This window comes from Lissotriton helveticus, chromosome 4_1 (assembly GCF_964261635.1).
Source record: "Lissotriton helveticus chromosome 4_1, aLisHel1.1, whole genome shotgun sequence".
NCBI classification, from domain to species: domain Eukaryota; kingdom Metazoa; phylum Chordata; class Amphibia; order Caudata; family Salamandridae; genus Lissotriton; species Lissotriton helveticus.
The window spans coordinates 613,797,364-613,814,032 of NC_136063.1; the positions used below are offsets into that span (position 1 = coordinate 613,797,364).

The 16,669-nt window shown below is 47.1% G+C and overlaps 1 protein-coding gene across 1 annotated transcript in view; it reads left to right on the forward strand.

Moving 5' to 3' along the window:
- The first annotated feature begins 1,533 nt into the window (after positions 1 to 1,533).
- TTPA (alpha tocopherol transfer protein) overlaps positions 1,534 to 16,669 on the forward strand; it is a 142,584-nt gene continuing 127,448 nt past the window's right edge. The window contains exon 1 of the mRNA XM_078687249.1: positions 1,534 to 1,896. Coding sequence (XP_078543375.1) covers positions 1,693 to 1,896 — 204 coding nt within the window. The 5' untranslated portion in view covers positions 1,534 to 1,692. The remainder of the gene's footprint in view (positions 1,897 to 16,669) is intronic.

Here is a 16,669-nt window from a genome sequence, read left to right on the forward strand (position 1 = left end):
GTGTGGAGTGCCTGGGACTCACGTCTGAGCATCCCCAGTTCACTTAGAGCGGTAATTGCAAACACAACAGTGATGGACAGAATGTGGATCAATGTCACACACGCCACCCTGGGTTAGACAATGGCGATATGCAAATCAGCGCTGACCCTGTGCCCCATGGGAACAGTCCAGTCCGAACTACAAAAGCCATGTCCTTCCCAGAACGGAAACAAGCATCCGAGGACCGGCCCGGTTTCGAGGTAACACCTCTCATCAGCCCAGCTAGCTTGACTCCAGTGGTGTGGAGTGCCTGGGACTCACGTCTGAGCATCCCCAGTACACTTAGAGCGGTAATTGCAAACACAACAGTGATGGACAGAATGTGGATCAATGTCACACATTCACCCCAGTCAAAAGATCTGGGCCCAAATCCATCGTTTTTCCACTCCACACCACCCTGGGTTAGACAATGGCGATATGCAAATCAGCGCTGACCCTGTGCCCCATGGGAGCAGTCCAGTCCGAACTACAAAAGCCATGTCCTTCCCAGAACGGAAACAAGCGGAGGCAGCAGTTAACTTGAAGTGCAGATTTTGTGGGCCCATGGTGAGTATGGTGTCTGTCAAATTCGATATTGTTTAACTTAAGCCCCGCCCCACACCCTCAGGCCCACATGCACTGGCTTCCAGGAGTCTCTTCAGACAGCCCTCCCATGGCTGAATGCTGACTGCAGCAGGTAGAATAAAATAAACCTTAAAATATATACGTTTATTCACATTTAAATGAGTGGAGCAACGCCTTAAAGGAGGAACCAGCCCTGCAAAGCGTCCAAAACATAGAGATGGGGGCCGCATATTTGATGTCATCGGTCCATAGGGGGCCTGACAGGAAAGCAACAGCGTACCCTTTATCCGTTAAAGGACAGATGATATCCTGACAACTAGAGGGGTTGGATTTCATCACTCCGTGTTTCACGGGTGCAGCAACTCAAGAATTACCAGGAGGCCACAGACCCACGTAAGAACAGCGAGCACCAGTGTCATGTACTATGAAAATTATTTATATGCTCGAAATTGTATTCCTGGTTTCTTTGGCTTGGTATTCACTATTCAGGATGGTGTCACCGAATCAGTTTAATACTCGGATCGCCGGTAAATAATCTCTGTGTGTCAATAAAATTAAAACAACTTGAGATAGTTTCCCCCAACCAACAACCGTGTTGCACGCAGCAACTATGGGAGGGGTGAATTCAATCACGAATGAGGCTTAGTGTGGAAACACGCTTCTAGTTTTTTTGGGTTGCAAGAACCACTGTTTGTGAAGCGGTGTCACAGAACGGAAGGAGACTGGACTGTCAACAAACACGATTGCAACGATAAAGGTCGCTTGCGAAAACCTGCGATCGTTTCCAAAGAGGTCGAAATCACATTTCATCAGATCACGAATCACGATCTCCAGGGCATTCGCATTGGGCGGGTTAACAACTACGTAGGCTGCGCGCGCGTCACGTGACTGTTGTAACCCTGGAGGCCGGGAAGGAGGAGGGCTGAATCCATAGGGGAGGGCGGATAACTTTCCCCATAGCTGCGGGGTGTATTAGGGCAGCTATCGGCATGCCTCATTCAGGCACCTTTGACGACGTAGAGGAGTGGGAAGGTGTGGGAGCGCTGCCGACCCCTCCCTGTCTCATACGTTTCATTCAACGACAGCAGCATGTCCGAAGAGCCCGCGGATTTCAACAGAGGCAACCCCAGACTCAACGATCTGCCCGGCCACACCGCAGTAGTGAAGAAGGCGATCCTTGTCATACGGCAGAAAGCTGAGAACGAGGGCTCGCGCTGGCCCCTGGGTTTGTCAGACGAGTTCTTGCTTCGGTTCCTTCGAGCCAGAGACTTCCACATTGATCTGGCGTTCAAGGTAAACAAACGCACGTTTTTGTGTCACTGATTCATATTGCTGTCTACGATGGTTTTCATTGCATACACTTGGAGTTGCTCATTATTTGCAAGGCACTTGCGTCCACCAGTTACCTTGCCTCGAGCTGTCTGTGGCTGTGATTCCTCCTGGAGAGGTTCTCAACCGATTGTGTTCCTCTGTCACGTTGGCGTTGGTGTCGGTGGGTAGTTTGTGTGATGTGGGTTATCCCCCCAGAGTTGTTTTGTCGGGTGGGGTTATTGTAACCTTCCTGTAACCTACCTTGCCTAACTCTGCAATGCTGTGTGTGTAGTGTAGTGCCACTACATGGCAGCCAGCATGGGGGTTTTGGTCTGGATGCGTGTTGTCTAATCTGTGTCAGCAATGGTAGTGCATGGCATGGGGAGTAAGTGGGTCTTGTCCCTTTCACAGTGATTTAGGTGGCTTCATGTCAGAGTATTTCTAGTACAAAGTTTGTGACTTCGTCTGGTGTGTATTGTTTCAGATCTAGGTTTTAAAAGAATGTAAACACTCTTGGTTCTTGTTTATCGGTCTCCTCTATGGAACAAGTGTTTACCTATCATCCAGTCTATTTTGCTTTTGGATACAGTGAACCTGTTTTGTTGTCTGATTCCTGACCCAATGTGTTTCAATTGTGAGGTTCAAGTGCCCCTGTACCCATATGTCCTTGCCTCACGAGTGTTGTTACTGAGGTCATCTTACCCCAAAGCCACATGCTACCTCTAATAACAATTACAATTGACTCTCCCAACAGTGGTTTTACTTGAAAATTATTTTCCTCTCAAAAAAAATGCCATTATAGATGCCAACAGGTCACATGTCATGTGTACAGCTTTGTGCCAGTCCTGGCTTTTTAGTCAATATTTTCTTTGTTTGTTGGTAGTTTTAAACCTATACTTCCAATGGTAAAGAGTGAAAGTAGAAGCTAAGGAGTGTAACATAATTTAAGTTAGAAAGTCAGGCTAACAAATGGTGCCATTCATAATATGGAGCCAGTGGTAAGTGATATAACATATGCATTCTGATCATGTTTATATGCTGGATAGTATATGCAATAGAAATTGTCGCTCAGTGTTTAATTCTCCCAGAGTACTCTGTGACATATCTCTTGGTTGCAGTGTGTCGTAAGGCCTTTCTTTGAAGTCTGTGATTACTTTAAATCATTTCGGTGGTTGGACTTCCCTGTTTAGGTCTCGCCTGTCGATGCGCATGCGCATCGAGCAAGCGAGACTATAGGGGCTCATCCAGACTTTATCTAACTTGCAAGGAATCGTGGCGATTCCTTGCAGTGCCCGTGACTTTTAAGCTCAATGCGCATGTGCATTGAGCTTAAAAGCGCGTGCACATGCCCCCAGCCGCCTGCCTTGCCTACTCTCTCTCACAGCCTCCCCCAGCTCCGCCCCCTCACTACTTGATTGCACGGCCGCTAGGCCGTGCCTCCCCTACTCTCCTCCCCCCCTCCTCCTCTCCTCCCCTGCCTGCCTGCCGCTAGGCCGTGCCTCCCTTACTCTCCTCCCCCCTCCTCCTCCTACTGCCGTGTCGCACCTCTCCCCTCTCCGCCCCCTCCCCTGCCAGCCGTGTTACGGTGAAAGGCTTGTTTTTTTACTTAGCAAAGAGAAAGAATTCATGCACTGGGATTTTTGGGGGCGCACTTGTACAACTACCTGAAAAGCGAGCAGTGAAAACACGTTAACTCCGCGTGCTTTTGGAGCAGTATTAAAACTTAACTCGAAATACATTCTAAATGCCAGCAGTAGCCTTGCAACCCTAACCCCTCCCGCAAACATAGAGCTAGCAAGGAATCTACAATGGCAGAGTAAAAAGGGCCCAACCCGACCCGACTCAGCCGCTAGAAATAATAAAGAGCGAACATGAGATACATTGTGGAGCTGTAATACTGCAAGGACGTGAATGACCGCACGTAAACCCGGCGGCCATTTTGAATCTACAGCTACGTCAATTTCCTAGGGAAGCCGCCCGCAAGCCCCTCCCCTGCCCCAGTCACAAGCCCTGCACGCCTACTCCTCGTGTATCGGTTGCTGTTGTCGGCGATCTTCATGAGCCTTTCAGCCAATCGCACAGCAGTTCACGCCTGCTTCTCGTGAGCCAGCAGGGCCTTTTTGGCTTCCCATTGGCTGCGATACTCACACCGTCTCCCAGTGCACGGACCTAGTCGTCTCTCATTGGTTGTCTTCACTCTCACTGCTGTAGCATTTACGAATCACGCATGCCCCTCGTGCACAGTTTACCAGCTCCCCGACTTCACCATGTATTGTAAACAGCAAAACTTGGCACAGACTGTACATCCTTTGACTCCAAAAAATATTAATACGCAACCCAGCCTGTTAAAACTGGTTTGTTGAAATAAATGTGTTGATGATACTTAAGAGGCAACTCTGTTTTCGACCCATTTCTTAAGGTATTTTCCAGGACATACATAAACTACTCACCCAAATAAAATGTCAAGCTGTGTTTACATGGGAAGCTTTTTATTTTGCTCTAGGCTAACTTCAAAGTGTCAGCGTTTATAGGAAAGAGGAATGCAGTATACTTGCTCCAAAGAGCCTGCTTGTGCCTTTAAAAAAAAAAAAAAACCTCACTCACCCTCAACCCCTCACCCTCAACCCCTCACCCTCACCCTCACTCACCCTCACTCACTCACCCTCACTCACCCTCACTCACCCTCACTCACCCTCACTCACTCACCCTCACTCACCCTCACTCACCCTCACTCACCCTCACTCACCCTCACTCACCCTCACTCACCCTCACTCACCCTCACTCACCCTCACTCACCCTCACTCACCCTCACTCACCCTCACTCACCCTCACTCACCCTCACTCACCCTCACTCACCCTCACTCACCCTCACCCACTCTCACCCTCACTCACACTCACCCTCACTCACCCTCACTCACCCTCACTCACCCTCACTCACCCTCACTCACCCTCACTCACCCTCACTCACCCTCACTCACCCTCAACCCCTCACCCTCACACAGTGCAATAGGTCTCGGAGCATTTGAGTTAGAGCTTTTAGAAATGTTTATGGCTTTTTTTTTTTTAATTCTTTAGCATTGGCTACAGGAAACAAAAATGCTTAAGATTTACAAAAAAACCCATAAACAATTCTAAAAGCACTAACTCTAATGCTGCGAGACCTATTGCATTTCCAATGCTTGTTTTGCAATTATTATCACTTTTGTATTGTGTTGCTAATTTGGCCGAAATTATATCTTATTAGGTGTTTAGTTACAGAAACTGCTATAAGAACAGGTTTCCAATGTCTCGAAATTCACTATAGCATGCCACGGGTACAAGGGTATACCTAAGGGTTCTAACTAGAACCTGGGGTAATTACAAAGTGCAAAAGAATGCTCAGTGAGGGAAGGAATATAGGCAGGCTAGAGGTCCCAATTCAATATATCAGAGTGGCCAGTTTGAATCACCAGGCCAAGGCTAGGGTACAGTACCTTTTTAGGTTTCGCCTGGCGAAAGCTGCGCAGTGCGCAGCTTTTCTGCGCAGACGAAATCCTAATGAGTTCAATATGTGGGGCTTTGTTCCGCCTCTGTCTTTCATTGGCTAGCTCTATAAATGGAGGCTAGCCATTGGAAGACAGAGCCGTCCGTCATTGTGCGAGGCGACTCGTGGGCGTTCCGGCAAATTTTTCCCTTTGTGCACGTCATTCTGGCCGAACACGCCCCCGAATCGCCTGGCCATCGCCTCGCCTTCCTGCACCGGCTGATGCGTGATATGTGGATTACTGCACGCACGCAGACTCTCAGTCCTCTGTCTAGCTCACGCACTCGCCGTGCCTGGCTGTGACGCGTCCTGCTCGGCGGAAGGGTTGGATCATAGCCTCTTTGGGATGCGGCCGAACTCGAGTATGCGGGCAGCAGCCGCAGGTAAGCCGACATCGACAAGGGAAAGCGTTATGTTATGTTATGTTATGTTATGTTGATTTATTATGCGCACAGATACTCCAGCCAAGGAGCGTCCCGGCGCAGAGACAAGGAGGAACATAACACAACAGGAAAATGAAGATATAAAAAAGGCAGCTAAAACAAGAATGTTTTTATAGCCCTCCGAAAGGTCAGGAGGTCCTCCAGCAGACGAATTTCAACAGGGAGGGCGTTCCAAGCTGATGCAGCTTTTACACTGAAAGAACGACCCCCCATACGGCTGAGTTTGAATCTGGGGACTACAGCGAGGGCCAGGCCCTGGGAACGGAGGGTACGGGTGGGGATATAGAAAGAGAGGCAACTAGACAAAATCTCAGGGCCTATGCCTCTCAAGATCTTAAAGGTAAGACACAGGACCTTAAAAAGGATGCGCTTCCTTACAGGGATCCAATGTAAGGAGCGAAGGACAATAGCCACCGAGCAAAATCTGGGCAAACCAACAATCGCCCTGGCCGCAGCGTTCTGAACCCGCTGCAGGCGAGTTAACTCAGCCTGATTAGCCCCAGCCAGAAGAGAGCTAGCATAATCCAGGCGAGAGATAATAGTTGCCTGGATCACCAGCTGCCTGGTCGGGGCATCGAAGAACTTGAGAACAGGTCTCAAGCCTCGTAACAAGCCAAAGCAGCAGGCAGCTGTTTTTTTGGTGTGTCCTACAAAGGTGAGGCCCGCATCCAGCCAAACCCCCACATTTTTCACCTCCGACACCGGGGTCGGAGTGGGTCCCAGCTCTGGAGGCCACCATTGGTCACCCCACAACTCCACTCCCCTTCCGACAACCATCACCTCTGTTTTAGTGGCATTTAGCTGGAGACAGTTGCCTGTCAACCAGCCAGCCACCGCCTTCAGTCCAGACTGAAACCTAGGGGCCTCATGCTCCGCCTCCCCGCTGAGAGTAACCGCCAGCTGTGTGTCGTCGGCATATGAGACCAAAGTTAGGCCCCACTGCCTAGCGACATCAGCCAGCGTCCGAACCGAGTGGGTAGTTCCTGACTTTTTGTGAGAAGCGGGATGAAACTGCGCGAATGGCGGGACTTTTTGTCGGGTGCAACTGTAACCGGCGTCTGCACGTGTGTTGAATACAGGGAACCGACCCTGCCCTCACACCCACTGTGTGTGAATGACTGCGGGCAATGGCTTCAGCTTAGATACTTGTTCACTTAAGCTGGCACTGAATTTAACCACACCAGCCGAGGTGACGTTTAAGTGCACGAAGCTGGGCGAGGATGTGGCCGAACGGCTAGAGCGGTCGACCTGAAAGCTGGGTAACCAGATTCGAGTCTCAGCAGGGACCTTCAACATCCTGTGATTTTGTGCAAATCACCTAATCTCCCCATGCCTACCAAAAATTGAATGTGTCCGTAAGTAATGCGACTGGTGCTCATGTTAAGCGGTCTGATACCGTCGGGTCAAGTACGTGCTTACAAAACTCAAAAAAGCCGGGTGAGAGTGAGTTTTCTGAAGGCACATGACACCCCCCTCCCCCCAAAAAAAATGGCACACAGAACTCTGATCATGTTGACGGGTATGCCAACATGTGAACCCACTTTCAAGGGGGTTTTCCAAACTTATCAAGCTCCCTCTCTAACAATAAAGCTGGTTTTGACCTATGTTAGTTTAAAGTTCCCATGCGACGTTGAAGTACCTGTGCTCAAATTACTTTGTGTGTGCATGGTTTATGCTTGTACGCAAAAGGTCAACTGTGCATAAGGACTGCCTTGGCGTCGACGGGGCTAGGGATTAATGGGACATAATACCAGGTTTCAATTGCGCACAAAATAATCCAGTGTACAATAAGAGATCGTCTCACATGTGGACATGAATACCACTGACAGAGCATATACCAATCCCTCGCCTAGCATTAAGAACGTCTTTCACAGGCGCGGGGCTTTCGTTTTCAATACTTAAAAAACAAAACATTGATTGGAGGTGTGTGAGCCACTGAAAGTTCGAGCCAGGCTCTGGCTCAGCTCGAGGTTCTGTTGGAACCTCGAGCCCTTAACGAGCCGAGCTTTCATTTGGCTGCTGCCTGCCTCTCTCTACCTCCCAGGTTGTGGCGCTATGGCAGGAGCTGCCGACTGAGGACCTTCGGAACTAGTTTCTTATCTCGGCTTAACATCCTGTGATTCTGGGCTAATCACTTAATCTCCTCATGCCTGTAAGCAACTGGTGATCATGCAAAGCGCTCCAATGCCATCTGGTCCAGATCACCCTGTATGATAACTCAAAAAATGCACAGAGGTGTAAAAACAAAACCTTAACAAAGAAAGACACACGGATAAGCCATTTCCTGTATGATGTGTAGAAAGTGAAACCAGAAATCCTGGATAAATCCCGACTTCCCTGCTTAAATTGCGAGATTTTCGGAAAATATTGTATTCGACCAACGCTCTTTTTTTTCAACATTATCGCATATGTATATGTGAATTTCGAATGCCATTTGTAGAAAAACCTATTGTGCTTAATGTCATAGACTATAATGTTGTTCTTCAATAATCTGGGCCATGTACAGTGTTTACATGATAATTGTCTTGCCTCTTAGTGCACTGATGGTTTGTGTTTACACGTGCCATTTTTTATAAGTGAATGACAAAACCAATAGGTCTCACCTACATGAGATATTGCTTTTGTCAATGTTTTTTAGCCATGTTGTACAGCAGTATTGTTGCTCTGCAGAAATACCTGAACTTATTTTAAAACCCCACTATGATGCAGTCAGCACTGTCAACGTCATAGCGCTTTTTTTATTGCTGGCAGGAGGCAGGGTGGGGCAGGAGCCAACACTGAAGTGGAGTGAAGGCAACAGGTAGGGCGGAAGACGTGGGTAGAAAACGCTTAAAAGTGGGCAGGGGTGTCTAGTGTCCATGTAATAGCTCGTCCGTAGGGTACAATAGGTCTCACATTTGCGAGAGATTAAGCTATGGCAATGTAAATGACAATGCCATTTATTTATCTGTTTTCAAAACCAACACTTAAATACAAATTTTGTCATTTACAATGCCAATAGCTCTAACTTTTCCAAAGGCGAAACCATTGCATTGTAAATGCTTGTTTAAAAAGAGACGGTCTAGCAAGAAGGCAAAAGGGCACTGCTGAGTATATTCCATCATTTAACCCATAATAAGACTCGGGGACTTTTTAGTGTGCAAATATTGGAAACCAAACAATAATTGGATTATCTTTGAGCATTTGGAGTTCCTGGTTTTTCAGTCTAAGGCTTTTATATAATGTGTGTGTATGTGAATCACTGGTGAGCACCGAGCGCATTTACTGCACTTTTTGGTTCGTCAGTGTATTGTCCATTGTTTAGATTAAAGATTCCCTTGACATATCTGTCCCTGGCATGCCGTTTGTCTCTTCCAATGGGTTTTGTCTGTTCATATCTATCTTCTATGGCTCTTTTGACCAATATTGTGCGTGTAGATGCTTTTACGCAGTTGGATATAACATTTTACGTCAGTATTTCATTCATTTCTTTTTTGTAATTCTTTCTTATTGGCATCCGTTCCAAAAAATAATAATATCCATCATGGGTACCGAAGAGACGGACGATCATCAATAGCAAGACATGCATGCCCAGCAACGGGGGCCTAATAAATCTAACCGCGTGGAGACAACATGTAGGAGGGATGGGGATGGGGAAGGGAGACCGCAGAACCCAAGAGGGCGAAAGAGCGGGAGTATAGAGAAAAGAGGAAGGAAAGAGAAGAAAGCTGTGAGAGATCAGTGTAGAGAGGGGAAGCCGGGGGACAGAGGACAGGTGAGCTGTGCGAGCAGGCTGCTTCAGGAGGCGGCCTGGTGGCGAGGTGAGGGCCAGGAAGGATGATGGGAAGGGGGCATGGAGGGAAGCAGGAGGGAAGCGGGGAATCCAAAGTAACCAAGAGTAGGGCCATCGCTCGGTCTGTCTTACAGAATTTTCTGAATTTCGAATGTACATAAAAAAGTTTGGAGGGACTAGAGCACATTTGTGGCAAAATACTGGCGGTGCATTGGCTAGTGCCAAAAAGGGGGTTACCCCACTGAGAAATTTCAGCCTTTACTGGGCAAGCCTTGATTATTGTTAGTGAAACACAAATGTTTCTCTTTGTAGAACTCTAAAACTAACCACTTTCATCGTGTGTTTTAAAAAAAAAAAAAAAAAATTAAATGTCTCTGCAACGACTTAGTTGCTGCTTTTTTAGGTAGAGCAGACCTACCCTCAATGCGTGAGCATTGATGGTGTCTGCTTCAGACCTAATGTTACCCGTATTTAGGAATGTGGACAGCAATGTGCCACGCGCTTTTCCTTTCCAGTTTTGACCGCGGGAGCGCGCGTCTGAGCCGCGCTTGCGCAGAGTAACTCACAGCCCCTGCTCACACACAGACACAGCCAGCCCCCACCCCTCTGCATGCACGCACACACAGGCGCGCGCACACATACACACGCACACATACACACGCTGCCGCCCCCCACCCCCCTGCATACACACAGACACGCACGCATACACACACCGCCGCAGCCCTCTGGCTCTGGAGAGATGCCGGCACTATCGTGGTGTCCCACACTGGAGACTCCAAATACCATGGCCCCCGCAGCCCGCAACATGCTCGAAGTACCTCCTGTCCCCAGAAACGCAAGCACGGAGCCCCACTCACCGGGACTTCTACTCCGCAGGGCTCTTCCGGGGAGACAAGGTGCCCAGTCAGGTCCCGCTCCGGGGCTGCTCCCTCCGACGTCAACGGGCACAGGGACACCGGCACTCCGCTCCTTGGCTTCCCGGGCGGACGCCGGCTGCACGCAGGGCTCTCCTCTCTCTGCACCGGAGCCTTGCGCCAGCCACTGCAGCCTGCCTCCTGGGAAGCTCCGGTCGCGTGTCCGTCCCCGCCCCCGTCCCAACAAACGTTGCCTGGCTTCCTGTTGAAGCCGGGCTGCGGCGGTGAGTTTGCTTGTTGTTTCAAGCAGCGCAGTAGGTCAGTTCCAGGCGGGGTATTGAAGGTGGAGGTCCTGCCATATGTAATGTTAATAAATCCTTCTAAATCTGTAGAGGTGCGCTCATTTAGAAGGCTATGATGTTGACATCTGACCTCCTCCATAGCTGCATGAAAGAACAAGATAACATTGCGTAAGTTACTTTAGACTTTACATGCGCTCCGTTTGTTGTGTCAATGGGAACCCCTGTGACTCAGTTTGTCTCTTCTGGTGTTTTCGTGAGAACAGATGTGATTCAGTTAGTTATGTTTGTGGGCACAGATGCCACTCAGTTTGTTGTGTCCATGGGCACATATGTGGCTCAGTTTGTTGTGCCCGTGGGTCATTAAGTCCATTGGCACATATGTGGTCTCATTGAAGAGTTGGGTGCTGGCAGTGGCGAGGTTCCGCCGGTTGCCGTCCCGCTACGGCCGCATTGTAGGAGGAGGGAGGGGGGGCGTTGCCGCCCCGAGACGGCAGGTAAGTGCGGGCCGCCTAAAGAGGTGACATGATAAATCTAACTTTAGTGCCGCGCCAACCTTGCCCCACTCTACAACGCTATGATAAATGTACCTCCGGATATGACTTTACCTCGATCTGAGAGTGGGTGAGGGGAGCAGGACGTCCACGGCCACACAGGTCAGTGGGGGATTGTTTTGGGTGGCAAGTAGAGGAGGAAGTGTTTCAATTATGGGGTTGTAAATGCCGACCTCCTCGGATTTCCAGTTGCAAGTCTGTGCCGTCCTACCCCCCTCCACCACCTCTGCTCTGGAATTCCAGGAATGTCGCAGGATCCTGGTAGTGTAAAGACTGACTGCTTTTTTAGGGCTGCTGGAGGGGGCCGTCCCATCCGTAATTCCACCCGGGAAGCAAGCCCTGCCACACCTTTTCTGTACTAGAAGCTGTGCACTGCACAGCCCTGCGAGCACCGTGTACTCAGCCAGGGTCTTTGGAAGTATGCGGCAAGGGCGGATCAAATAATGCAGCAGGAGTTCCTAATGTATGCGGCAGGAACATGCGAATAACGCGATACCTTTTGAAGCAGTATTACTTCTCTTTTGTCGTTTCCTTTTTTACACGTTACCACTGTATGAGCAAAGGTTACGCCTCACATTGAACGCCTAAATTCAGCCATCAGAAACTGAAGGTGGCCTGCCACTGTGCTGCATCACGCGCAGTAGCAATTTTAGTCGCTTTTGATCTTTTTGAATCGGAAACATGTTTTGGTTAACATCTGCAAATTATGCTGATTATATTGGATTATGTGGTAAATGCGGCAAATCCATTATGATGCAGAAAATAAAGTGAACTGCATGATTCCACTGGCCCTGCATATAGTGTAATGTAAGCAGACGTGCTGTGCATCATCTTGCGTGTCTCAAGTGTGTTGAACTTAATTTACATATTATAGACTCTGTTTATTCTGCTCGCACCATTAACTTGATTTTCTCTATTCTTAAAAATAAAGTCAAGTACAACAACAAGGTTGTGGATGGAATGCTTAAATGTAATCTCCGCCACTGCCAATCACTCGGGCCGAATCCCAGTCCATGTTTTTTTGCCCATTGCACCACTTTGTTTTGGACCCTGCCATATGTAAATTTGTCTTGACCGTGCTCCACTAGGAACTGATTAGCCCGAGCTACCAGGCCAGGTCCTCCCTTAATTGGAACACGACCAACCTAGGACATTGGTTCAAATATGTTCTCTCAATGTTTCAAGCTTTATTACAAATGTCACAAAAAGATGTTAATATTTCACTTCTGTTCTTGGATTTTCGTCATTAAAATACACTGAACATAATCTTCACAAAAGTTATTTACAAAAGTTTAAGCTATTGCCATTTATAAATTACAATCACTTTTATTTTAGTATTAATTATTAAAAAAAATTAAAAGCCATTGTTATTTGTAATATCAATACATCCAAGTCACGTAAATACAAAACATGTTGCATTACAAATGCTATAGGTGTCATATTTGCAAAAGTTATAACTATTGGCATTGTAAATGACAAAGCTATTAATTTAGCTATTTTCAAAAACAACACATTAATAAAAAAATAGTCATTTACAAGACCAATAGCTCAAACTTTCCTAATGCGAGACCTATTGCATTGCAAATGCTTGTCTTTATCTTCAGACACTTGTTCACACACCCATCTTAGTCGCGCATTAACTTTATTGTCCTTCTTCTAAACTATAGAGATCGAATACAGTACATTCTGATATTGTCTCTCAGATTTGTCTCTTGTGTTGTCAGACAAAATAAATCCTTATTTCTGTTGCTGCTGTAAATTAAACACCGCCAGCAGTGGGCATTTTTGGTGTTTTGAGAAAGTACTGCAGAATTTCCCTACTTTCTATACATCATAAATGCAGAACTGAAATGCAGCACTTCTTCCTACCTAAAAGGAACATGTCTATGCTTTGGGGTATGTTTAGCAAGTGCTTTGTAGGTCTTGGCCTGATCCAGTGCATGCGCTGATCTGCCCGAGACATTTAGTAGCTGCTTTGAAAAGTGCTACTTTCCCTGTGACCAGCTTACTATCACGCGCACAAGAGCGTGCGTGCATGCGCGTAATAGCAAGCTGGTGGCCGGCAAGGAAGCACTTGCGGTGACGCGCGTGCGCACCACTCGGGTTTTTTTTAGGTCATTTCGCGGCCGCACGCTTTACTTTTAGGGCTGCGCGGCCAATGCTTGTTTTTTTAAATTTAAATTCGAGGCCGCGCGGCGTTACTTTATCGGCCGCGTGGCCAATGCTTGTTTTGCTCCCCTGCCTATCCCTCCAGTTTGACAGCTCATGCACTCATCTTCTTACTTAGGACAACTGTAAACTTATAAATGCTTTGCGTCCATCCATTCCATCTAAGTGACGCTTATTTACCCCTTTTGATCGTGCCCCCGTTGCAGAAAACCCCAAATAAATAAAAGTGGGCTTTGTTTTTTGTGGAAACACGTCAGCTGGTTCCTGCGTGAGGTTTACCGGCTTCAAACTGCTTCGCAATGGTTGCGCCTTCTCCACCTGACGTCACCCCTGACAGCAAGGCTGCTGACTCAGCAGAACTGGGCTGCTGTTAGCTTCATGGAATCAAGCCAGCCATGTGCGCTTCAGCCCGGCCTGGCTTATTAACATACTTCTGGAGCCTGAGTCATCTTTAGGGAATGGAGGAAGATATCGCATGAAATGCCACTATAATGTGGAGGTGTGAAAATAAACAATGAGTGTGTCTTAAGAGGAGCCTGTCCGCTGCACTTCGAGGAAAATCCGTTGAGCAACGAACGTGAAGCCGCGGCAACTAGAAGTGATTCTCCAAAACGTGTCTCGGACGCAAAAATGGCGCTCACTGTTATTTAAATGTGGAAAAACAATGACTTACCATGACATCACCTCTTCGGAAAGCAACAATATATTCCTTTTCAGCTGTCAGCTGCAGTTATTTTTTGTTGCTTCGTGCCTAAGCTTGGGTTTAAGTCCTGTGGTTTCTCATTGTGTGTTGAAGCTACACAGCGGGGAATAAGCGGCAGTACAGGTGTCCTGTTGTGAATGAGCAGGGATAATTAATCAAGAGAATGCAACATTATTCGGAGATCAGTCTTTCTCTGTGCTGTTGCCCTGGTTAATTAATTTTTGTATCTGTATATTTACAAGTGACTACAAAATAATCACTATGAATTTGTGAACTACTGTGTGTGATGAACATCTCTCACTATTAGCACCTTCTAAAATGTGTGTGGTATTTACCTGTACTAGCGCAGCAGGCCTAGATTAGGGGCTGCTACTTATCTAGTATCTTATGCTGTATTGAGTGAAATACATTTGCACTGTTGCGCCAGGGTGGGTGACATGGCTCCATTCGGAATGGAGCCCACAGTGTAATTCCCTATCAATATGGAGTCCACAAAATTGACCTCCCTTATTGAACTGCATTATGATTGCATTTATATAGCGCTTACTACCCTTGACGAGGCGTTGTACACACTTCTGGAATCTAAGATTAGCGGTTAATCCAGGGGCTTGTGGTTACTATTGGTTATTGCTATCAGTTTTGTGGCACACCCTCCTTTGTGCAACATGTTTGGCGCTATTCCCCATTCCTGGGTTGCTGCATCCAGGTAATGCACACTATTATGCTGTTCCACTTTGACTCTTCAGGATTTCAGTCAAAAGTCCCTATATGGGGCTGCAGCACTTTTAGAAGTATGTGCCCTGAGGCCCAACTAGCCCAGTTCACGTCTTATCTGCTCTCGCAGCATTGAGGAATTAGGTGGATCAGCGACTGCCCTCGGACCGAGCACCCATGAGTCCTGCTCATTTCAGAGATGTCTGGCTGCTCGCGGCCCAACCGGCAGCACAGGCTCTCTCTCCTGAGCGGTGCTGCTTGAGTCCTTCTCAGTTGTTGGAGTAGCTCCCAGATCACGAAGATGTTGTAAGTTGGCTTTATCCAGTGGGGTAGAAGTCCTTTCTTCTCTCCTGACTTGAGCCCAGTGAAAGTGCTACGTCATGCAAAACATCCTCAGAAGCCCTTCAGTCAGTCCGGGGCAGTTCCCTTGCAGTGCGGTTCCAACCCGCCTAACACAACTTCAGTCTCTCCTTCGTGTAGTGACCTGAAACCTTTGGCACGTTGGTACCGGCAGTCTCTCTTGACATACAGGGTTTCTGCAGTACTTGGACAACACAGGTGCAGACTTTGTTGGTGCAATTTTTTGTTAAAGTAGAGACACATATATGTAGTATTTTACAAATAAGCTTCCATTGGGAAACACATTGTTTTTGGGGGAAAACAAAACGAGTATACAGGTACCGTAGATTAAGATCATGAGAAAGAATGTAACCCTTTTAGTCTGGACAAGCTAAACCACATCAACACATTTGTCCCGAGAGCTATGATGTGAAAGAGTGGCTTTTAGTGTCCTAGATGGACCCATCCTAGAGGTGGGCCAGTTAAGACAAGCATTAGCATAGCCAATAGGTCTTGCCTTTGGGACCTTATAAGTGTTTAGTTATCCAGCACAATATACTTGGTGCAACAGCATCAAGTGTTGCGTGGATAAACACTTATAAGGTCCCAAAGGCGAGACCTATTGGCTATGCCAATGCCTGTTATGCTTTATATATGTTTTTTACTTTTGAGTACTACAGGTTTAGAAGTTTTGCAAACTTTCATAGCTTTTGGAATTGGCCCAAATGTATTTCAGAATACATTGTGTAACCCTTCTCTAGTGCTAATCCTATTATAATGGCTCTTTAAATGGTTTGACTTTTTCTCTTTTGAACGCTTAACTTGATGAAGTACTGTATTTTAAAAATGCAGTTCTTGCCATTGAGAACGGTGTGTCTTTTCAGCCCCCAACCCATGTCTCAAGCAGAGTATGCGAAGTCACAGCAGGTGTGGAGCTTCAGTGGGACAGTTTCTCCTTTCTGCATGTTATCTTGATGTTAGACACGCACTTCACTTCCATGAAGTAAGACTGGAGGGATTGACCTCTACAAGACTTTTGAGACAGATATTCCAGTTGTTTGTGAAAGACAAGCACATGATGTGTTTCACTGCTTTTTTTTATTTTCCAGATGAGCAAATTCACTAAACTTCAGGGGAGGGGAGTGTACCTCATGGTCATGTATGCAACCATTATGAATGAGTTTAATTTGGTTCTGCTTTGTGTAGTCTTTTTTTTAAATTATAGGGTTTCATTTGGGGTTTATTTTTATAGACCTACATGCATGCCTTCAGGGGCACATGTGAAATACTCTTCCAGGAGGCTTTGTAAAGCATTATCTTCAGGGTTCAAATGGTGACTAGGTCATCAGCATTTGATCACTCAGACATAAAGAATCCTTCCTGGT